Source organism: Ornithorhynchus anatinus, chromosome 4 (genome assembly GCF_004115215.2).
Source record: "Ornithorhynchus anatinus isolate Pmale09 chromosome 4, mOrnAna1.pri.v4, whole genome shotgun sequence".
NCBI classification, from domain to species: Eukaryota; Metazoa; Chordata; class Mammalia; order Monotremata; family Ornithorhynchidae; genus Ornithorhynchus; species Ornithorhynchus anatinus.
In genome coordinates this window covers 99,005,437-99,029,550 of record NC_041731.1, presented here as the reverse complement: position 1 = coordinate 99,029,550, position 24,114 = coordinate 99,005,437, and the positions used below count along the sequence as shown (strand labels likewise).

Sequence of the window (24,114 nt, the reverse complement as noted above, 5' to 3'; positions counted from 1 at the left end):
AGAGGGCGTTGAGCATTACCGGTCGGGAGAGCGAGGCCCAACGAAGAGAAGTGAAGAGATGCCGTTCTAAGCGTCTCTGCCGTGAAAAGCCACCCACGGGGCCCTATTCTGGCTTCCGGGGGGTAACCGCGAGGATGGAGGAGGAGGAAAGGAGGACGACGAGGAATGGAAGATCCACACGGCACAGAACCCCCCCCCCCCCGTCCATCCATCAACGGGGCCGCACGGCTTGGTCGAGAATTACCTTTCTGGGTCCTCTTTTCTGTGGACGCCTGTGACGCCATATAAATGGCTGCTGCTGCCACAGAAATGGGGCTCCTGCCGGGCACCAGGTCTATCTCCACAGCTTTCCGCGCAATGTGTGTAGCGGCCATCTGGACTTGTTTGGGAAGGCCGAGGTTGGAACAGAACCTTGACATGAAATCCCCAGTTGTGATCAAATCCACGCTCGTCTCCAGAGCCTTCAGAATAAGCTTAAAACATCGGCCTATTTCCTTCTTGGAAATCCTCGACACGGCACATATTTCTACGGAGGGGGGAGAAAAAGGAGGAGAAAAATCAATAGTAGTTACTGAGCACCTACTGGGAGTAGAGCACTGTACTAAGTGCTTCAGAGAAGACAATACAGCAGAGTAGGTAGAAAAGTTCCCTGCCCACAAGGAGCTTCCAGTCTAGACGGAGAAAAAGAATTAAATCAAGTCGGTTTCACAAACTACTTAACTTAGTTCTAGGAAAAATTCAATGCCTCTTGGAGAAAGGTGTCAAAGAGAATGGCGTGGAAGCAAAAGGGTCAAGATGCTGCATTTCCCCCCCACTTCTCTCTCAGCCATTTCATTCAATAGTATTTACTGAGCACTTACTATGTGCAAAGCACTGTACTAAGTGCTTGGAACGTACAATTTGGCAAGAGAGAGAGACAATCCCTGCCCAGTGACGGGCTCACAGTCAGCTCCGGACTGCCTGATCACCTCTGGGCGCTCTTGGTTACCGAGGAAAGCACTTCCCAACACATTCATTCATATTTACTGAGCACTTCCTGTGTGCAGACCACTGAACTAAGCGCTTTGTTCTCTAGTCTTCTGAAACAAGTAGCTGAAACCAAGCTCCCTCACCTGTCTGCGTGACTCTGGGCAAGTCACGTCACTTCTTTGTGCCTCAGTTACCTCATCTGTAAAATGGAGATTAAGATTGTGAACCCCATATGGGGCAATGACTGTGTCCAATCTAATTAGTTTGTATCTATCCCAGTGCTTAGAACAGTGCTTGGCACAAAGGAGGAAGAAGGAAAAAGGAGGAGGAAGGAGAAGAAGAAAGAAAAAGGAGGAGGAAGGAGAAGAAGAAAGAAAAAGGAGGAGGAAGGAGAAGAAAGAAAAAGGAGGAAGAGGAAGTAGGAGGAGGAAGGAAGAAAGAGGAAGGAGGAGGAGAAGGGAGGAGGAGGAGGAGGAAGGAGGAGGAGGGAGGAGGAAGGAGGAGGAAGGAGGAGGGAGGGAGGAAGGAGGAGGGAGGGAGGAAGGAGGAGGGAGGGAGGAAGGAGGAGGGAGGGAGGAAGGAGGAGGGAAGGAGGAAGGAGGAGGGAAGGAGGAAGGAGGGAGGATGAGGGATGGAGGGAGCAAGGAGGAGGGAAGAGGGAGGAAGGAGGAGGGAGAAGGGAAGAGGGAGGAAGGAGGAGTGCCAGACACTTAAGCAGAAGATTTGAAACCACCCTGGAAAACAGTATGGGCTTCCTCAACAAAAATACTGAGGGAGACTGGCCACCACGGACAAGGGCCCGGAGAGGTCATGATCTGAGGTACTCTGAAGTAGCATGGCATAATGGATAGAGCAGATAGAGCACGGGCCGGGGAGTCATGAGGTCAAGGGTTCTAATCCCCACTATGCCACTTGTCTGCTGCGTGACCTGCGTGGGGGGGGGGGGGGGGGAAGGGGGGAGAGAAACACTTCACTGGGCCTCCCTCAGCTACTTCATCAGGAAATCAGGGATTGAGACTGTGAGCCCCATTTGGGAAGGGGTCTGTGTAGAACCCGATTTGCTTATATAATAATAAATATGGTACTTGTTAAGCGCTTATGACGTGCCCAGCACTGTCCTAAGCACTGGTGTAGATACAAACCGATCAGGTTGGAGACAATCCCTGCTCCAAATTGGGCTCATACTCTTAATCCCCATTTATTACAGATAAGGTAACTGAGACCCAGAGAAGTGAAGTGACTTGCACAAGGTCACACAGCAGACGAGTGGTGGAGCTGGGATTAGAACCCATGACCTCCTGATTACCAGACCCGTGCTCTATTCACTACACGATGCTGCTTCTTGTATCCATCCCGGTGCTCAGTACAGTGCCCGGCACACAGTAAGCACTTAAATACCATAACTATTATTAGTAGTAGTTGTTCATTCACTCGTTCAGTCGCATTTATCGAGCGCTTACTGTGTGCAGCGGACTGTACTAAGCGCTGGGAAAGTACAATTTGGCAACAGAGACCCATCCCTACCCAACGATGGGCTCACAGACTAGAAATAAAGACAGAGAGGGGTGGCCACGTGAGCTGAAAGGATCTGTGACGATCACCAAGAGGTGAGGCTACTGGAACGAACAAATCCCGTTGGCCTTTATGTAAAATGGGGATTGAGAGTACGAGCCCCTTGTGGGACAGGGACTGGACCAACCAGGTTAATTTGAATGTCCCCACAGGGTTTTAAAACAGTGCTTGGCACACAGTAAGCTCTTAAATACCGTCATGATTATAATTATTATCATCACCCTCCTCCTGCTTGGGCTGACGAGCGCTCGCTAGTCCTAAGCAGAGCTAGAATGGGTGGGAGTCAGGGAGGGCCCCCCGGGGGGACTCGCTCGGGGCTTCCCCTGCCCGAGGGAGTTTGGGGCCAAGGACGCTGCCTCGCATCGGTCTTTCTGGCCTGTCCGTCCAGTAGCCCACTCTTTTTCAGATGAGAGGATCTCATCCGGAAAACGGGCGGCTTACCTTTAAACGTCCGGGGCACCCCTTCTTGTCGACAGGCAATGTAGAGGCAAGCGGAAGCTATGGCGTCGTTGCACCTCCCCTTCAGGCTCTTCTGCTCGTACACTTGCTTGAATAAGGTGTTCGTCCGGTCCTTCAGAGCAGAGAGACTATGCTTAATCACCTCTAGGCCGTTCAGAAGGCAGGGTTCGCCTCAGACTACGCGAATGGAGAAGTCAGTCCCAGAATTACGGAAGGGAAGGGGTCGAGACCAAGGACTTACGACTATATTTCTCGGAAGGTTGATTCTGTCGGCCATGTTGGTGATCTCTTTGAAAGCATTCATGATGGCCCGATCGGAGCTGCTCATCGTCCGGCGGTTCTGATACTTGGAGTTGCCAAATTCATCGAAACTCGCAGCCCCCGTGCCCTGTAACACACCAGAGATGGCTCTTTTGACGGCATTCGCCGCTTCAGCACTGTAGACTGTAAGCACCTGAGGGGCAGGGAACACGCCTGCTCATTCTGTTGTCTCGTCCTCTCCCAAGTGCTCGGTACAGTGCTCTGCACACAGTAAGCGCTCGATATATACGTACACTGATTCAGGAGCTAGGTTCTTTAGGCGTTCATCTTCCCAGCTTAGAAGCATCCAGAAGAATTCCAAGAGAAGCACAACATTACAAAATAAAACAAACAAAGAAAACACACACCAGGGAGAGGAAGCAGGATAGTTTCCAGAAACGAAGAAGGGGGGAGGAGGAAGGAGCGGCCTCCAGGAGGTGAAGGGCCAGTTGCCGCCCGCCCGCCCCGTCCGCCGCAGGGTTGGCCGGAGATCCAGTCTCCACCAGCCCAGCTGCCCGTCTTCTCCAATGGCTCATCAGTCAACAAGTCCTGCCTTAAGTCCATCCCAAATCCCTGCTTCATCTGCTGCCTGCTTTCCTTTCAAGGACCCGGTTTTTCCTTTCCTTTAACCGTCCTGGCACTCCCTAAAGTCTCCCCAGTTTCTCCACGTCCTCTTCAAAGTGCGGTGTCTAAAACCGGTCCAAACCAAAATAGCTCTCCCAACTTGCGCACATCCTGCTCTCGTTAATACCGCATCCAAAAATACACTTTTTTTTTTTTTTTAAATCCTAGGTCCTGTGGAACGGGGAATTTATCTGTAAATTAAACACCTGTCTAAATGGCTAGTTCCTAACCCTTTCCCCTCCTTTCTAAGTGAATCATCTTCCAGCAAGAGAGAAGTCCCAATTTGCCCATTACCATAAATACCCATAGAGAAAAAGGTGAGAAGTTGGTGCTTTTCTTCCTCCCGGGCCCAGGCCCCAAGGACGTTCGTTTCAAGCTGTGGCGTCACCCCGTTCTCTTCTGCTTCCCTCCTCCCTCCTCCGTCCCCCGACTCAAATATTCAACCCCCTCCCGTGGTGCTGACCATAAAAACCAAAACACCAAACGACCAAACACAAAAAGCCACCCCAGGACAGCACAAGCCCCCACCGCTTCTATTTCGGCAGGGCGAGCGGGGAGTCTGGGGACAAATGCATCATCGCCATGAAAACGTAGGCGGGACGCTTAAATTTAACCGCCGTGAAAAACCACAGCAGCTGTCCAAAAGCTGAAGGATGCAAGGGGCGCCGAATATTTTCCAATGCTAAGTTATCAAATTAAAATAACGACAAGTTCCTCGACACAAGTTTTTGGGGTCAGAAACTCGCGCCGCGTTCGTTCTGCCCGGCATCTAGGGAGCTGTGGATTCTCCAGGATCAGACGCTACATTGAGGGTGACAAGAGGGGCTTGTCTGTTGTGAGCAAGGTCCCGATAACTGGAGAAGCAACAGATTTACCTCATGGCCTTCCCTCCGACTTCAACGGCAATTCACAGAAACCAAGGGCTACCTGAGAAGTTCAACAATCCCCTAGCCCTGCTGGGATCAGACAGCCACAGTCGAGAAGGCTACTGGGCCGGATGAACCACTGGCCTGATCCAGAAATGGCACTGCTCCCCTTTCCCACCCTGGTGGAGGATGGAAACCTATCAACTGTATTTACTGAGTGCCTACTGTGTGCAGAGCACTGTGCTAAGCGCCTGGATGAGTACAAAAGAATTAGCAGATCGGATGCCCTCCCTCAAGACGCTTACAATCAAGCAGAGGAGATGGGTGGTAATAGACTACAGATAAGAAGGAGGACGAAGGGAAACGGTTCCCGAGTCAATGCTCTGGAACAGGGTAGGTGAGAAGCCGCATGGCCCAGTGGAAACAGCTGGGGCCAGAGAGACAGAGTCATGGGTTCAAATCCCAGCTCTGCCACTAGGCAGCTGTGTAACTGTGAGCAAGTCACTTTACTTCTCTGGGCCTCAGTTACCTCATCTGTAAAATGGGAATTAAGACTGTGAACCTCACATGGGACAACCTGATCACCCTGTATCTACCCCAGCGCTTAGAACAGTGCTCTGCACATAGTAAGCGCTTAATACCAACATTATTATTACTATTAATAAACCCAGTTCTGCCACATGCTTGCTGTGGGACCTTGTGCTTAACTCCTCTGTGCCTCAGTTGTTCTTTTCTCCCTCCCACCGGGAGAGTGAGCCTTACATGGGGCAGGAACTGTGTCCAAACTAATTCGCTTGTATCTATCCCGGCGCTCGGAACGGTGTTTGGCACGTTGTGATGCCTAACAGATTCCAAAAAATAAAAAATAAGGACCCATGGGCTTAGGGTGGAAGGGCAGCAGCTGGGGAAGATATACGTCGGGGAAACGAGAAATTTATTGTTGACAGCCTCCTGCAGGGAGGAAGAAAGCTGACCAGTCCTGGGACAGATCTAATCTGAAGCTCGTTATGGGCAGGGAAAGTCTCCACTAAGTCCACTGATTCTCTCAAGCACTTACTACAACGCTCTGCATGTAGTAAGCACTCAGATGTCACTGATTGATTCAATACCAGTTTGGGTCAAAACCTGCTTTATTTCCACTCAATCAATGGTATTTACTGAGCCCCTACTGTGTGCGGAGCACTGTACTAAATGCGAGGGAGAGTACGATATAACAGAGTTGGTGGATACGTACCCTGCCCACAAGGAGTTTACAGTCTACGGGGAAGACGACAGACATCAATATAAATGAAAGGTGGATGTCTACGGGAGTGCTGGGGGAATGAGGGAGGGTGAAAAAAGGTGCAAATTAAAGTGAAAGTGACGCAGGAGTAACCATAGTTATTTGAGCACAGCACTGTACTAAGCATTTGGGAAAATTGAAGCCATTCTCCCAAAGACAGACGGGACACAAATCACCAGGCTTCGACAGAGGTTATCGCTACCTTGCCAATCATTGTAGTCAAATCTCCGTCGCTCAAGAGAGGATTCTGAGTGTCTCCAACTCGAGAAGGATCTTTAGTCGCTTTGTCATTGCTGAACGTTCTCCACTCGGATCCCACGTCTATGACTCGGTCACCTGAGAAACAAAGCAAAAGCTCAATTTCGGTCTCGTGTTGCCGCTTTATAACCTCCTACCCCACCGGTCGGCTTAGCCGGTCACCTGGCCTCTATTAAAGTTCGTGGCACCATTACCGTTTGAACGGCGAGCCCGTCTTCACCTATTCCAAAAGTACCAGACCCCTTCCGTTCCCCCCAAATCACTTTTCCTTTTAGCGGCTATCTCTGATGCCACAAGTCTCCTCCATTTATTCGCACGGCGGAATTCTTCGCGATATTGAAAAATTAAGATTGATAAAATTGTAAGGAATGATGACGACAAGTCAGCGGTCTTGATTATCATTAAACAGTCTTGATCATTTTGAAGGAAGTCCAAAGAGAATTATATAATAGTCCAGGGACTCATTACTGCACTTAAAACAGTGAGGAAAACCATCGGATCGTCTGGTGCCCAGGCTAGAAGCAACAAAATAGGACTCGATTCTCTCTTTTTTAATCATATTAAGCTTTCATGGGAATTTGCAGGTGAATCGGCGAAGTTTATGATCATTCTCAATCACGTGAGTAGGGCAAAACAGGACAGGCAGGAAGTTACTCAGTGAGGGTGAGTCCAGGAAATATTTCACAAGTTAATAACAGCAAACTGACGACTGCGCAGAAATGGCCTACAAAAGCAGCACGTTCTATTGGATAGAGCACGGGCCTGCGAGTCAGAAGGACCAGGGTTCGAATCCCCACTCTGCCACCTGTCTGCTGCGTGGCCTGGGGCAAGTCATTTCACTTTTCCGTGCCTCAGTTACCTCACCTGAAAATGGGGATTAAGACTGTGACCCCATGTGGGACAGGGACTGTGTCCAACCTGATTTGCCTGTTTCCATCCCAGCACTAGTACAGTGCAATACGGTGCGTATAACTTACATTAGTCATTTACTCCTCGTGACACCCCTGAGAGGTAGGGTTCAGGTATTATTATCCCCCAATTACAGCTGGAGAAACTGAGAAATGGGGAGGTTAAGTGGCTTGCCCAAGGCCACTGAGGGAACAGGTGGACGAGCCAGAACTTGAACCCGGGACCTCTGGCTTTCAGGACCGCGGCTCTCTCCTCGCTCCATGCTGCAGGGACTGTGTCCGAACTGGTCACCTTCTATCTACCCAACAACTTAGCAATAATAATAATAATAATGTTGGTACAGTGCTTGGTACAAACTCCGCACTTCACTAGTGACCCATCAGATGTATAAAAGAGAAACACGAGGAACAGCTTCCACTCATCCGTCTGGGTCCTTTTTTGTCCCCCCGAGAGCTTTCCCGGGGGGGGGGGGGAACTGATCTGCTGCAGCTGGGCCCAAAGTGACAATAATAATGATAACGACAACAGTGGATTTGTTAAGCCCTTACTTTGTGCCGAGCACCGTCCTAAGCGCTGGGGTAGGTGCAAGTTAATCAGGCTGGATACAGTCCCGTCACACGTGGGGCTCACGGTCTTAATCCCCATTTCACAGATGCGATAACCGAGGCACGGAGAAGGTTGCCAGCAGACGTGGCGGAAACGGGATTAGAACCCAGTTCCTTCTGACCCCCAGGGCCGTGCCCTATCCTCTAGGCCACGCTATGTCCCGCTATGAAAATCAGATCTCACTTTTTTGGGCCAAACTTCCCCTTCGGAAGCCGCAATAGCAGGAGCACCCCGCCCCCAACACTCTGCAACTATTTGATTACGCTACGCTCCCCTTCTGGTCTAACTGTAACTCACCCCTAGAACAATGCCCCTTATTGTCGATGGTGATTTCAAAACCAAAAAAAAAAAAAAGTCAAAGGAACTTTTTAAAGAAGTCTGGCCGGGTATAAACGGAACACCGGGCGGTGATGTAATTTTTCCACATACATGGGAATGCCCTAAATGACTCACGCAGAGACCTGAATTATGAGCCGTTCCCTCGCTAATGAAACGTCTTTATGCAAAGGCCCAAGACGTTGCATTCACAGGAACTTGAAATTCATCAGGCACAATTCGCGGAGGAGGGCATCGCGAGAAGGAAACAAACCAACACCAGAATGTGGCGCAGAATGTACAGGAAATGGGGTCCACCGGGCAAAAGTTTGGGATGTGAGAAACTCTCTCAAGTTTTATTTTACATTTTCTTCTTTGGAAGACAGGTCGCAGGATCGTGCGAGGGTCCTACCTAGGAGGAACTCGCCCTCTATTAATAGGTGCAGCATGGCTCAGTGGAAAGAGCCCGGGCTTGGGAGTTAGATGTCATGGGTTCAAATCGCAGCTCTGTCACTTGTCAGCTGAGTGACTGTGGGCAAGTCACTTAACTTCTCTGTGCCTCAGTTCCCTCAGCAGTAAAATGGGGATTAAGACTGTGAGCCTCACGTGAGACAACCTGATTACCGTGTATCTCCCCCAGCGCTTAGAACACTGCTCTGCACATAGTAAGCGCTTAACAAATACCAACATTATTATTATTATTAGGTGTTCAAAGGGGAGCGCCTGACAGTAAGATACACGATGGATGCTTAAGCCTTTAGCAATACAGGCTAACTGCCAACCTACGACATTCCCTGCTCGGCCACAGCCCTGTCGTTTAGGCAATTAGCTCCAGAATGGAGGTGAGATTTTGGTCTACTACCTGCCACGATATCGGTATTTAGCTAACAATAATTTTGAGATCCACTTATTGGGGGGGCGGGGAGGCGTTTCTCAAAATGTAGGATCTTTTAAAATGGAACCGTGGGCCAGGCGCTGTTCTAAGCTCTGGGGTCGATACAGGGTAATCGGGTTGGACACAGTCCACGTCCCACATGGGGCTCGCAGTCTGAATGAATCCCCATTTTACAGATGAGGTACCGGGCGCAGAAAAGTGAAGTGTTTTGCCCAAAGTCACAAAGCAGACAAGCGGTGAAGTAGGGATTAGAACCCAGGTTTTTCTAAATCCCAGGCCTGTGCTCCACCAGTTAGGCCAAGCTAGGATGGGACATGACGTAGCGGATAGAGCACGGGGCTGGGAGTCGCAAGATCATGAGTTCTAATCCCGGCTCTGCCAGCTGTCTACTGTGTGACCTGGGGCGGGTCACTTAATTTCTCTGCGCCTCCGTTCCCTCATCTGTAAAATGGAGATTGAGACTGTGAGCCCCACGTGGGACAGGAGCTCTGTCCAACCTTATTTGCTTGTATCCGCCCCAGCGCTTAGTACAGTTCCTGGCACACAGTAAGCGCTTAACAAACACCTTAATTATTATTATTAATCATAATGTTGCAATCCAGGGGATAAGGTACTGTGAGGGATGGAATTGCAGTGAGTTCGGTACTGGAGAGTAGAGGAAGTGAACCGGAGACCTTCCCTGCCTCTCCCTTCTGCCTCGCCCTGGTCCTGGGACTTGTACCCTTTATTCACCCCACCCTCAGCTCACAGCACTCAATTTAGCTGCAAGTTATTTTAATTTCCGCCTCCCTTTCTAGACCGTAAGCTCCTTGTGACGAGGAAATGTGTCTACCGACTGTTCTACTGCACTCTCCTAAGTGCTTGGAAGAATGCTCGGCACAGAGTAAGGGCTCCATGAAAGAGCCCGGGTTTGGGAGTCAGAGGTCACGCGTTCGAATCCCTGCTCTGCCACTTGTCAGCTGTGTGACTGTGGGTAACTCACTTAACTTCTCTACGCCTCAGTTACCTCATCTGTAAAATGGGGATGAAGACTGTGAGCCTCATGTGGGACAACCTGATTACCCTGTATCTCCCCCCCAGCGCTTAGAACAGTGCTCTGCACATAGTAAGCGCTTAACAAATACCAACATTATTATGAATGACTGAAGGGATCAAACTGTCAATAGAATTCTATTCCGTTTTTGAAAGATACTAATTTTAAATACAATTCGCAGGCCACATTCCCCTTTAGTTATTCTGGTCTAGCAAAGTGTTTTACATCCCAGTGTTAAAATTTCATGATGAAGGAGCTGGTTTTAAAAAACATCTTTCTAAAGCTAAAGGTAAACTATTCAATATTCTAGATTAAAAAGGTATTCTCTCAGAACCCATCAGGCTATAAATCTGTACAGAACCAGTGTCGGAAGAGATAAACTCCCAGTCTCCAGTCTCCAGTGTATATGTAATCAATCAGTGGTATTTACTAAATCCTGTTTACTTGCTTTGCTGTATATACATCTATAATTCTATTTGTATTAATGCCTGTTTACTTGTTTTGTCGTCTTTCTTCCCCTTCTAGACTATAAGCTCGGTATGGGCAGGGACTGTCTCTCTCTATTGCTGAATTCTACTTTCCAGGTGCTTAGTACAGGGCTCGGCTCACAGTAAGCATCAATAAATATGACTTCATTTATTGAATTAAATGCTTACTCTGTGCAAAGCACGGCACTAATGCTTAGGAGAGTACAACAGAGTTGGTAGACACATTCCCTGCCCACAATGAGCTTACAGTCTGGGGTGGGTTGGGGGAGAGGAGGAAAAGACATTAATATAAATAGGTTATGGATATATGCATAAGTGTTATGAGGCTGAGATAATAATAATAATGGCATTTGTTGAGCGCTTACTCTGTGCAAAGCACTGTTCTAAGCGCTGGGGAGGCACAAGGTAATCAGGTTGTCCACATGGGGCTCACAGTCTTCATTTCCATTTTACAGATGAGGTCACTGAGGTCCAGAGAAGTGAAGTGACTTGCCCAAAGTCACACAGCTGACAAGCGGCGGAGCCGGGATTAGGACCCACGACCTCTGGCTCTCCAGCCCGGGCTCTTTCCACTGAACCACGCCGCTTCTCGATGAATACCATGCCCGAAGGGTGCAGGAGAGACGCAGAAGGGAGAGGGGGTTGGGGAAGAGAGAGGGCTTAATCAGGGAGGGCCTTCTGGAGGAGAGGTGACCTTAATAAGGCATTGAAGGTGGGGAGACTGGGGGCCTGGCGCACGTGGAAGGAAGGGGAGGGGGTTCCTGGCCAGAGGGAGGATGTGGGAAAGGGGTCACCAGTGAGGCAGAACTGACCGGGGCCCAGTGAGCAAGCTGGAGGTAGAGGAGTGAAGTGTGCGGGCTGGTCTGTAGTAAGAGATGGGTGAGGTAAGGTAGGAGGGGGTGAGATGGTTGACTGCTTTAAAGCCACTGGCAAGGGATTTCTGTTTGACGTGGAGGCGGATGGACAACCACTGAAGACCCGGGGAGATATGGCCTGAACTTCCTTTTAGAAAAACGATGGAGGCAGCCGAGCGGGGAGAGGCCGGAGGCAGGGAGGTCAGTGAGGAGGCTATGGCAGCAGTCAAGAGGGATACGCTAAGTGCTTGGCTCAGCAGAACAGCAATTTGGATGGAGAGGAAAAGCGGATTTTAGCGATGTTTGGAAGATAGAACCGACAGGACTGGCACTCCGTCCCCTTCCTTATCTTCTCTTGATTGGGAGCTCGCTGGGGGCAGGGAACGCATCTGTTTGTTGTTATACTGCATTCATTCAATTCAATCGTATTTACTGAGCGCTTACTATGGACAGAGCACTGCACTACTCTTCCAAGCGCTTAGGAAAGTCCTTTGCACACAGTAAGCACTCAATAAATAACGACTGAATGAACGAAAGAGGCCTTTCCTGATTAAAGGCCTCTTGTCCTTGGCTCGCTCTCCCTTCTGCGTCGTCTGTGCACTTTTGGACAACTGATATTCGCCTCACCCCCAACCTCACAACACTTACGTACAGATCTTTAAATTACGTATTTATTCACATTAATGTCTGCAACCCCCTCTGGACTGTAAGTTCATTATGGGCAGGGAATGTGTCTGCTAACTGCTGTACTGTAATCACCCAAGCATTTAGTACAGCACTTAGCATCACTCTGCATCTAGCGTAAGTATTCAATAAATAGGCCACTCTCTCCACCTTCAAAGGTCAGTTAGTACAGTGCTCAGCGCTCAAGAAATACAATTGAATGAACATCTCCTCCGAAAGGCCTTCCCCAAGTAAAGGCCACCTCCCAACCCCCAACTCCCTCTCTCTTCTGACTCTTCTAAGAGCTTGGATCTCTATCCTTAAGAGCACTTGGTATTCACCCCCTCTCGGCCCCCCAGCCACCGCAATTTATCACGTTCTTATCCATCAATCAGATCGGTGGTATTTATTGAGCGCTTACTGTGTGCAGAGCACTATACTAAGTGCTCGGGAGAGTACAATACAGTAAGAAGCAGCATGGCCTACTGAAAAGAGCAAGGGTGGGACTGAGAATCAGAAGGCCTGGGTTCTAAACTGGCTTCACCCACCACATCTACTGTGTAACCTTGAGCAAGTCACTTCACTTCTGGGCCAAAGTTAGCTCATCTGTAAAATGGGGGTTAAGACTGTGAACCTTATGGAGGACATGGACTGTGTCCAACCCAATTACCTTGGATCAACGCCGGCACTTAAATACCATTAAAAAAAAAATACATTAGAGTCGGTAGACACAATCCTTGCCCACAATACTTACGTAAATATCCCCCCAGTCTGCCATTTCCCCTATCTGTAATTTATTTTCATTTCTGCCCTCTTCTGTAGCCTGCAAGCTTTTTGTATATTGCCAACTTTATCGTTTTGTACTACCCCAAGTACTCCGTACAGGGCTCTGTACACAGTAAGCACTCGATACCACTGATTGAGCTTACGGTCTAGTGGGATACGAAGAACTTCTGTGAGCATTGGAGAGAGAGCCAGGGAAGTACACCGAAAGTCTACGACACGGGCACTACCGTCATGAAGTTTCCTACTGGGGGGGTGGGGGAAGACAAGAAAACTAAAAAAATACCTAGTTCAAGACCAGTGGACATCTGGCAGAAGGATGGGTTTCTTTCATACCGTTTGTGTCGACAGTTCTCGACACGCCGTGGTCTCTTCCAAACCTACGTCGCTGAGACCTCCAGCTTTTGTTCAATTGAGATGGTTCTCTGCTAGGTGAACAGAGCACGGGCCTGGGATTTAGAAGCTCATGGGCTCTAATCCCGGCTCCGCCACTTCTTTGCCGTGTGACCCTGGGCCAGTCACTTCATTTCTCTGTGCCTCAGTTCCCTCCTCTGTAAAATGGGAGTTGAGCCCGGCGGGGGCCAGGGACCCTGTCCACCCCGCTGTGCCCGTATCCACCCCAGCGCTTAGAACGGTGCCTGGCACATAGTAAGAGTTTAAAACATCGTAATTACCAACTAGTCTCTCCTCATTCTGTCCTTAGGTTGCTTGACGTACCTAGGTACCTTATCTCGTACTTGTCCCTATTGAACTTCATCCATTTGATGAGACTGATGTCAATTCCTTTATCTGGGTCAATAGAGTTACTGAACAGAATTGGTTCCGGTGGGACACGCCACTCGAAACCACTTCAAGCCTGCCGTACACTCATTTAGTGGATGGTTAAAAACGCATTTTCTAAGCTCTTCAATAAGATGTCAAACAGGACCAAATCGAAATCCCCCAAGAAGCCCATACAAATGACATCTATTGCTTCCCTTCTGGCTCCACGATCTCTAAGACTGAAGGACGCTAAGTTTTGTGGGTTTTTTTTTTTGGTCCGATCTGCTCTTTCCAGGTCCACAGTGGTTGAAAATTGTTCAATAATTTTTTTTTGCCATGTCCCCCCCCCGTGAATCAGTATTAAGGTGCCTGGCCGGTGACTGCTAGTCCTCCCTTTTAAAGTTGGATAGGCTCAAATGTGTATTTCTTGCCAATCCTCAGGGACTTGTGCCCTCTATGAATTCTCAAGAACAAGTGGCACTGTAATCACATCTGTCAATTGCTTAAAACTCCTAGGGTACACCTCATCTTTACTTGCTGATTTAAATGCAGCTGGGTTTTAAAATGTTAACTTTCCTTTCTTCCAAATCTGAAGCAGCTCTCCAATCTTTTGGGAAGTGGGGCTCGTCCTGGTCAAATGCTCGCTTTTTGATCTTTTTGGAAAAAACCGAAATGAAAAACCTGAAAAACTCCTGCCTTTTTCACTGTCCTCTATCATCACTCTAACCTTCCAGTCTATCAAAGGGCGGGGAGAGGGGGAGGCAGTCTGCACCCTTCTCTTCCGACTTTGCCTAAGAATACATTGAGGGCTCTGCCATCTTATATCCTGTGATGGCGACGGTTCCTTTTCAGCAATCGCTTTCTAATATTAACCCACACAGAACTGGGCTTTTCCTTTATAGGCTTTCCATTTTTTGCGGCCTTCCCATTTGCCCTTCGGGTCAAAGAAAAAAAAAATCAGGATTTAGCCAACTTGTCATCTGAGAGTTATTACCCATTTTTTTCATTCCTCTGCATGGGTACAGTTCATTCGTGGGCCTGAAGAGATCTCTCTCGGGCCCAGTCAAATGTCCTAGCCTCTTAGGTCCGACTTCTTTCCTATCTCAAACTAATCATATTTACTGAGTGCTTACTGTATGCAGATCACTATATTAAACGATTGGGGAGAGCTGATGGACACGTCCCCTCCCCGCAGTGAGTTTACGGTCTATCCGTAACCTGAACTTCGTTGGGTGGTGCTTTATTTTTACTGAGAACTTTAAGAAAGGAAGATTTAACTCCTCCCATATCTTCGACACTATTTTTTTTTATGGCTCCCGCAAAGATATCCATCTCCTATAAGGTCACTAATTTTTCTCTACTAACAGGGATACAAATCGAGGCCATTGCTCCCAGTCGATTCCACACCCTGCCAGGCATAGCCGTCCGTCGGCATTCAGTCCTAATCCCTCTAGTGAGGTGCTCAGAGTGAGTCTTAAAACCCGGGGGGTGGTGTTACAAGAATGGATGGCTACAGAAAACTCAAACCGTGTTCACTTTCGCTCCCACTTGCTACCTCCTGCTTCCTGAGCCTTAAAGCTCCTCTCCCCCTCTAGACCGGCAGCTCGTTGTGGGCAGGGAACGTGCCCGTTACATTGTACTCTCCCAAGTGCTTAGTACATTGCTCTGCGTGCAGCAAGCGCTCCATAAATACAACGGATTGACTTGTCTAGCTACCCTACATGCATAATGCTTGGGGCCAAGGAAAGAGAGGAGGTTAAAACCTCTCATCCATGCTTTTGTCAGGGCCTGCCCTTTCCCACCACCCACTCCTAAAGATCCATCTTCTCTAGGAAGTCTTGAGAAGCAGCATGGCCTAACAGATAGAGCACGGGCCTGGGAGTCACAAGGTCACGGGTTCTAACCCCGGCTCTTCCACTCACCTGCTGTGTGACCTCGGGTAGGTCACTTCTAGACTGTAAGCCCGGTGTGGGCAGGGATTGTCTCTATCGCTGAATTGTGCTAAGTACAGTGCTCTGCACACAGTAAGCGCTCAATAAATACCACTGAATGAGCGACTGCGCTTTACTTCTCTGGGCCTCAGTTCCCGTAACTTTAAAATGAGGATGGAGACTGTTAGCCCCAAGTGGGACAGGGGCGGTGTCCCAACTGATTTGCTTTCTATCCAGCCCAGAGCTTAGTATTCATTCATTCAATAATATTTACTGAGCGCTTATGTGCAGAGCACTGTACTAAGTGCTTGGAATGGACAGTTCGGCAACAACAGTACAATGCTTAACAAATAGTAAGTGCTTACCCAATACCACATTTATTATTAACGATGTCCAAGCTATGACGTTTCTGAATCTGCACCATTTCGAGCTTATAATGGATTCCACTTTATGTCAGCAAGCTCTTGGGGCAACCACACACTCCCCCCCACCCCACCATGAGTCTACAATATAGACGGAGAGAAAACTGTTCTATTCCACCCTGCCAAGTGTACAGTGCTCTAAACACAGAACTCAAAAAATACAATGGATGGATAATGGAGTACATAACTGGCTGCCATAAATATCCAGCTTGGTTTGAGAAGCAATCCTCCGCTTATAATACTGTTCCTATGAGAAAATTGGTTCTGACTTGCACTAGGATTTAAAATGAATTTTTCAGAAACCAACTGCATCCCGATTCTCAGGACTGTTTGTAATGTACACTGAGAAATTCTGATTTACAAGATAAAACCAATATGTGTCATCAATATATTCGCTGAGAAAACTGAAGCTCGGAAGAATCTCTAATGAAGATGACAGATTTTGACAGAGGCCTAGTCGAACTGCAGTAATATTTTCAAAGGAATACTCTAAAGTTTCTAATATTCTGGGAAATGAGATGTTTTTTCTTTAATATTGAAACCAGGTTTTTCCTCCTATTCATTTGGCCAACTGATTTTTATCTACTATCGCCAAGCAGACGGAATGGCTAAAAAGCAATAGCGGTAAGAAAAACAGCCATCCAAGAGAAATATGAATCCCACTTTCATCTACTGTACCCTGCAACACAACTCGGTATTTTTCAAGGAACAGGGTAAACCAGTCAGAAAGGGCAACCACACCATCAATTCGAATATTTCCCCTTTACCAGGCACAAAGTCAGCAGGCAACACCTGCATCTGTAGGCTTTGAAAAGTGACAAAGTGTATATACGTCCGACTTGTCGGACGGGCTTATTATCGTTCAAATACATTTCGGGCATGCTTCACTTCCATTTTCCAGAAGATTAAGTACAAAGTTGCACCAGTTTTCCTAATAAAAGATCTCAGGCTAGAAGAATTAACTCTTTCCTCTCAATTTATGTTTCATCTTTTTTTTTTTTTTGGTAGTTCCCCGCCACTGCCCACCCCCCAAACTTCCCAATCACGGTTCTAATACAATCCAGGAGGCAGCAAGGGGAAAAAGTAGATTTGTCTGTAAATGCCAATGCTGAAATCAGTTTACCTTAAATTCTTAAAGTACATCACCTGTATTTGTTTGGACATTCGGAGGAGTGCTGCTGATGAATGTTACTCATGAGTGCAGGTGTAGCCGAAGAGACCGGGGACAAATAGACCCTTTCTCACTTTTCTCACTTTCTCATCCCGGCCCCATCACCTGTCAGCTGTGTGACTTTGGGCAAGTCACTTAACTTCTCGGCGCCTCAGTTACCTCATCTGTAAAATGGAGATTGAGACTGTGAGCCTCACTTGGGACAACCTGGTTACCCCGTATCTGCCCCAGCGCTTAGAACAGGGCTGGGCACGTAGTAATTACTTAAATACCAACATTATTATTTTGGTTCACAAAAACTGCCCTCTTCTCTTCCGCCCTGTGTTGGCACTGTTTACCTCAAAGTGCATGCTGCAAGGATGGCACTGCCTCCCTGCCCAGTGATTCATAACTAGATCACCATCTTCCACCTTTGCATTTTAGCATCACACATTTCAAGGCTCCAGTTCCGGACTGAGATACGACGGGAGTTTGACCATTTTCAATTTCAAATCTCCGATACCTTTGAAGACTCGCATTAGGTCACTAATTGCCGGGAACACAAAATTAGTTTTGCTGCTCCATCGAATATGGGTTTGCTGCCATCTAGTGAACGACGACTGCCAAGTAATTGCCAAGTAAGGGGGTCTAGCCCCAAACTCACGACCAGACACACAATTCTCCCCCAATTAGGAAAGAAATCCACCTACGAAAACCGACCTTTGAAGGTATAAAAACATCAGAACCTAAAATGAGATATTTATAATTAAAGATGCACCTACTGCCCGGCCGAAACAGCCTCTACACCGTTAATGAGCTAGGTGAAGGTGGAATGCCTTCTAAACGACCAGCAGCCCAAACCTTAGTAGGATCCTGTCCTCTGTTCCAAACGCCATTTACTTGCTCATTTTACAAAAATAAGAGTCCACGATTAATGATATTTGTTAAGCGCTTACTATAGGCCGAGCTCTAGTCTAAGCGCCGGGGTAGATACGCGGTAATCGGGGGGTTAACAGTTTTAATACCCATTTTACAGATGAGGTAATAGGCACAGAAGTCACGTGGTTCGCCCAAGTCTCACGGCAGACAGGTGGCGAAGCCAGGATTAAAACCCAGGTCCTCTGACTCCCAAGCCCGTGCTCTTCCCACTGAGCCACGCTACTTCTGAAAACAAATTAAGAGGCTGAGATGACCAATATAAAGCTAAAGAATAATCTCACAAGTCCAAAGAACTATTTAGAGAGGACAAGCCTTCCTAGTTTCAATCTCAACCACCTTGAATCTACCCCAGCGCTTAGTACAGTGCCGGGCACGCGGTGGGCACTCAAATGCCATTATTATTATTATCACCCTCATCTTCAAAACAGAGGACTAACCCGTGGCAAGAGGATTTGATTGTTAGATCTCATGAAATCCCTGACAGTGAGAATTATCGGAAAGGTAAAGAGAAAACCAGAAAAGTGAAAGGAACCCCACAACCCTATTTGCTAATGGTGCTAAAAATTGATTATGTTATTTAAGCCCCCACATGGGGGTCACAATCTAAGCTGGCGAGCTGCAGGAGCGGGGAAGAAACACAAACAGAAATACGTTACTAACTTTGAGAGCAACTAAAAATACACAGTTGAGGAATTTCAAAACTCAGTTGACACGGCCTGAACGGTGAAGTTCCCCTTAGGCTGTGAACTTTGAGGGCAAATGGCTATTTTTCACGGTATTTGTTATAGTGCTTACTATGTACCCTGCACTGTACGAAGCACTGGGGCAGATACAAGCTATTCAGGTTGGAACCAACTTGTTTGGTTCCTCTTCTGTTGGCTTCCATAGTATCTAGTCACGTGCCCTGGGGCTGAGAGTCCGGTAACTGAAACCACCGTGAAAGTAAGAACTGTCAAGAAGTGGTACTGACAGCCACTCACGTTCCCAACTATCTCCCCTAATGACAGGCATATTGGAGGACTAGTGTCAGTAATATGGATTTTCAAAATCTCAGACCCAGAAACCAAGATAATAATAATGTTGGCATTTGTTAAGCGCTTACTATGTGCAGAGCACTGTTCTAAGCACTGGGGTAGATGCAGGGTAATCAGGTTGTCCCATGTGAGGCTCACAGTTAATCCCCATTTTACAGATGAGGTAACTGAGGCACAGAGTATTCATTCATTCAATAGTATTTGAGCACTTACTATGTGCAGAGCACTGTACTAAGCGCTTGGGATGAACAAGTCGGCAACAGATAGAGACAGTCCCTGCCGTTTGACGGGCTTACAGTCTAATCGGGGGAGACGGACAGACAAGAGTAGCTAAGTGACCTGCCCACAGTCACACAGCTGACAAGTGGCAGCGCTGGGATTCAAACCCATGACCTCTGAGTCCCAAGCCCAGGGTCTTCTCACTGAGCCACGCTACATGGGTTCAGTTAATCACCCTCAAACACTTTAAGGGGCTCCCTCACCGTGGCAGAATATTTCTCCAAAGAATTTTATCTATGACTTGCTGACTTTTTTCCAAAGAGATCATTTCCCCTCAAACAATTATTTTCTCCCACCAGATCAAGAACAGGAAAGGAGTCCAAGTCATTCCCAATTCCCAACTGGCCGGTGAATGATTTCAATCTCCTGGTTCTCCTCCTCTCTCTCAGACTGTTCCTCCTCAGTCTCTTTTGCGGGCTCCACCTCTGCCCTCCCACCCTCAGGGAGTGGGAGTCCCTCAAATCTCAATTCAGGGTCCCCTACTGTTCCCCATCTACACCCATGCCCTCGGAGGACTCATTCGCCACCATGGCTTCACCTACCACCTATACACAATTGGGAATCTACCTTTCAAGCCCTGAGCTCTCTCCATCTCTGCAATCACCTAATTCCTCCCGCCATCAGGACATCTCTACCTGGAGATCCTGCCGATCCCTCACAACAAAACATGTCCAAAACAGAACTCTTCACCTTCCCACGCAAACTCTGCACTCCTTCATCACTACAGGCAACAACATTACCTTCCTATCTCACAATCCCAGAACCTTGGTGTGACCCTTGACTCACCTCTCATTCAACCCACATAACCTGTTACCAAATCCCGTCAATCCTACCTTCACGACACGACTAAAATCCAGCCTTTCCCCTCCATCCAAACTGCTACCTATGCTGATCTAAGCAACCGGCGTCTTCCTCCTTCCTTGCTGAATGCCCTGTCTTCTCCCTCTCTCCTCGCTCCAGTCTGTGTATCACTCTGTGGCCTTGATCATTTTTCTCCAGGAACGTTCAGTCTATGTCTTCCACTCCTCAAGAAGCCTCAGTGGCTGCCCAACCACCTCCGCATCCAACAGAAACTCCTCACCCTGGGCTTTAAAGTACTCAATCAGCATGCCCCCTCCTACCTTACCTCTCTGACCTCCTACTGTAGTCCAGCCACTTTGTTCCTCTAGCACCAGCTTCCACAGTAATAATATTAAGGGCTTACTATATCCCACATACTGTACTAAGCACTGCGGTAGACATGAGCAAATCAGGTTCACTCATTCATTCAATTGTACTTATTGAGCGCTTACTGCTTGCCGAACACTGTAAGAAGTGCTTGGGAGAGTACGATACAATACACACATTCCCTGCCCACGTTAAATTTACAGTCTAGAGGGACACAGCCCCTGACCCGTCTGGGGCTCAAAATCTTATTCCCCATTTCACAGTTGAAGTAACTGAGGCACAGAGAAGTTAAGTGACTTGCCTATGGTCACCCAACCAACCCGGCTTAAACTCTGGCCTCCTCGGTCTCAAAAGACCCAAGGCCAATTCAACCGCCTCCTCTGGGTATCAACAGATTAAGTCGTTGGTGCTGTCTTTTACTTCACTGACACCACCATGACCCTTCAATTCCCCCCACCCTCCTGTCAGCCCATCCCAGTCCTCCCCTTCCAAACTCTCCCGCCCCCTCCACCAAACTCCTCCCAAGCCTTTCACGGCCCCCATATCTTCCCTCCCCATCCCTGTCGTCCTGTCCCAGCGTCACCCATCGTCCCCCTCCTCCCGCCAACTCACTCCCATCCAAATCTTCCCCTCCCCTTACCATCCCCCCTCGCTCTCACCCTTCCACTGCCGCTGCCAAGAGTGGCCCGCAGAACCCCGGCTCCATCATCCTTGATCCTTGACCTGTTCCTGTCCCGCTCTCTCCTCCTCCTCGCCATCCCTGAATCCTGGCTCACCCATTCCTGTTGACAAGGTCTCTCCCGCTGCTCTCTCCAGTGGAGGCCTCTCCTTCTCCCACTGCCCCAGACTCCCTGGGAAAGGAGGAGGCGTCGGATTCCTTCTCGCGTCCCGATGCCGCTTTCGCACCACCTCACCTCCTCCATCCTTTTCTTTCCCCTCCTCTGAAGCCCATCTCATCCGCCTCTACCACCCCCTCCAGATTCTTGTAAGCCGTCATCTACCGCCCCCAGGTCCCACCTCCAACTTCTTTTTACCATTCTGACCCCTCTCACACATTCTTCTTTCTCCAAGCCCACTTCGATCCTTGGGGGCTTCGAGATCCACAGAGATGTTCCCGCTGACCCTTCTGCCTCCCGCCTTCCATCGCTCAACTCGACTGACCTCCTGCTCCCCCCGACTTAATAAAAATGTCGGTATTTGTTAAATAAATAAATGGTGGCATTTGTTAAGCGCTTACTATGTGCAAAGCACTGTTCTAAGCGCTGGGGGATACAAGGTAATCAGGTTGTCCCACGTGGGGCTCACAGTTTTAATCCCCATTTTACAGATGAGGTCACTGAGGCACAGAGAAGTTAAGTGACTTGCCCAAAGTCACACAGCTGGCAAGTGGCGGAGCCGGGATTCGAACCCATGAATTCTGACTCCCAAGCCCGCGCTCTTTCCACTGTACCACGCTGTTAAGCGCTTACCCCACTTCACCCACTCACCAACTTGGACACACCCTCCACCTCATCAAACTCTAGCCGCTGCACAGTCTCTACCCTCTCCGATCCTGAAATCCCCCTATCCGACCACAACCTCACTTGAATCCCCATTTTCCAGATGAGGAAACGGAGGTCCAGAGAAGAAAAAAGTGTATCCCTTGTATCCCCCAGCGCTTAGAACAGTGCTTTGCACACAGTAAGCGCTTAAATACCACCTTTTTTTTTTATTTTACTGAGAAGCAGCGTGGCTTAGTGGAAGGAGCACCAGTTTGAGAGTCATAGGTAGTGAGTTCTAATCCCCGCTCCGCCGCTTGTCGGCTGTGTGACTTTGGGCAAGTCACTTTGCTTCTCTGTGCGTCAGTTACCTCATCTGTAAAATGGGGATTAAGATTGTGAGCCCCACGTGGGACAACCTGATAACCCTGTATCTACCCCAGGACTTAGAACAGTGCTTGGCACATAGTAAGCACTTAACAAATACCACAGGAAGCCCTAAAGCCCAGGATCCTGTCAGGAGAGACAAAGGAACTTGAAATAGTTCCGTGAGCCTTCAGGTTTTAAATTTCAAATCAAGAGCAAATCTTTCAGTTGAGAGTTTCGAGTGGAGAGACAATGTGGCCCCGTGGACGGAGCACGGGCCTGGGATTCAGGAGGGCCTGAGTTCTAAATCCCGGCTCTGCCACTTGTCTGCTCCATCACCTTGGGCACGTCGCGTCATTTTTCGGTGATCTCATCTGTAAAATGGGGATTAAGAATGCGGGCCCTTCGTGGGACATGGTCTGTGTCCCACCTTATATCTACCCCAGCGTGTAGGACGGTGCCCGGCACCAAGTAAACACTGAACAAATACCACAGATAAATACAAAAGTGTTCTTGGTTTGGGACCTAGGCGAGGCACGAAGTGGTCTGAGCTCTGCATATGCACTGGACTGTTGGTTTCATCGGTGTACGTATAAACAAACTCCAAGACCACATCACCTTCAGGTTTTCCTAGGTGCGTGACTGACTGAAGAGGCAAAAAGTGAGCTTCCCCAGAGCCACCCAAACGCTGTCCTTTGCTGGGCCGTTGGGCTTCCCGGGTCTGGTGAAGCTTGCACGGGTGCCTTTCGGTCCACCCAGTCCCTCGGAAACTCTGTTTAAAAACCAACTGGAGGAGCGAATCTATGCTGTGCCACGGGTCTTCTGTCTTGGGGGTTTTCCTCCCAGCTTCCGGGGGCGATGGCACGCTGCCCGCGGCTTCATCGCTTAAATCGAGTGCCCCGTCCCTGTGCTCCCGGACCTCGCTTTCTGTCATTTCTTTTCCGGCTCACCACCCGGCAGCCGTTCGGCCAGACTACCGTCAGCCCCTCTTCGTCCATCCCGCCCGGTGGAACCGCACGCAGTTGGGACACCGGGAGGGGGGCTATAGCGGCCATCACCCTGCTTGCCACCCGATATGCCGAGAGCTCACCTCCTCCAAGAGGCCTTCCCAGACTGAGTTACCCCTTTTCCCTCTGCTTCTCCCCCTTCACCTCCCCTCAGCTGAGCCCCCTTTCCCTCTGCTCCTCCCCCTCCCCCCTCCCCCTCAGCACTGTGCTCATTATCTCCTTATATATAATTGTATAATTATTCATTTATTTTGTTAATGACGTGTACATCCCCTTGATTCTATTTATCGTGATAATGTTGTCTTGTTTTTGTTTCGTTCTGTTTTACTCTGTCTCCTCCGATTAGACTGCGAGCCCGTCATTGGGCAGGGATGGTCTCTAGCTGTGGCCGAATTGTACATTCTAAGCGCTTAGTCCAGTGCTTTGCACACAGTAAGCGCTCAATAAATACTATTGAATGAATGAATGCTGCCAGGGGAGGGGGGCGGTTCTGCTCAAGGAGGCGGGATACTTGTGGGGAGGAGGCAGGGCGTTCCCTCAGCTCTGGACCGGAGCCGTAACGCTGTAGCCCCGCCAGCCCGAAACGCGGCGGGGCAGGGGGATTGACTACAAACAAAATCCCCCCCAAACAAAGCCTAATCCTAGATACGAACATTACCGTTGCCCCTCTTGACCGAAGGCTTACTGTGGGCAGGGAACACAG

General features: G+C 48.8%; 1 protein-coding gene across 1 annotated transcript in view; it reads right to left on the bottom strand.

The window, feature by feature from the left end:
• GTF2B (general transcription factor IIB) overlaps positions 1-24,114 on the bottom strand; it is a 40,633-nt gene that overhangs the window by 3,868 nt on the left and 12,651 nt on the right. Inside the window, exons 3-6 of the mRNA XM_029063754.2 lie at positions 6,275-6,408; positions 3,242-3,388; positions 2,983-3,112; positions 245-526 (exon numbers count right to left, since the gene is read on the bottom strand). Of these exons, the coding sequence (XP_028919587.1) occupies positions 245-526; positions 2,983-3,112; positions 3,242-3,388; positions 6,275-6,408 (693 nt within the window). The remainder of the gene's footprint in view (positions 1-244; positions 527-2,982; positions 3,113-3,241; positions 3,389-6,274; positions 6,409-24,114) is intronic.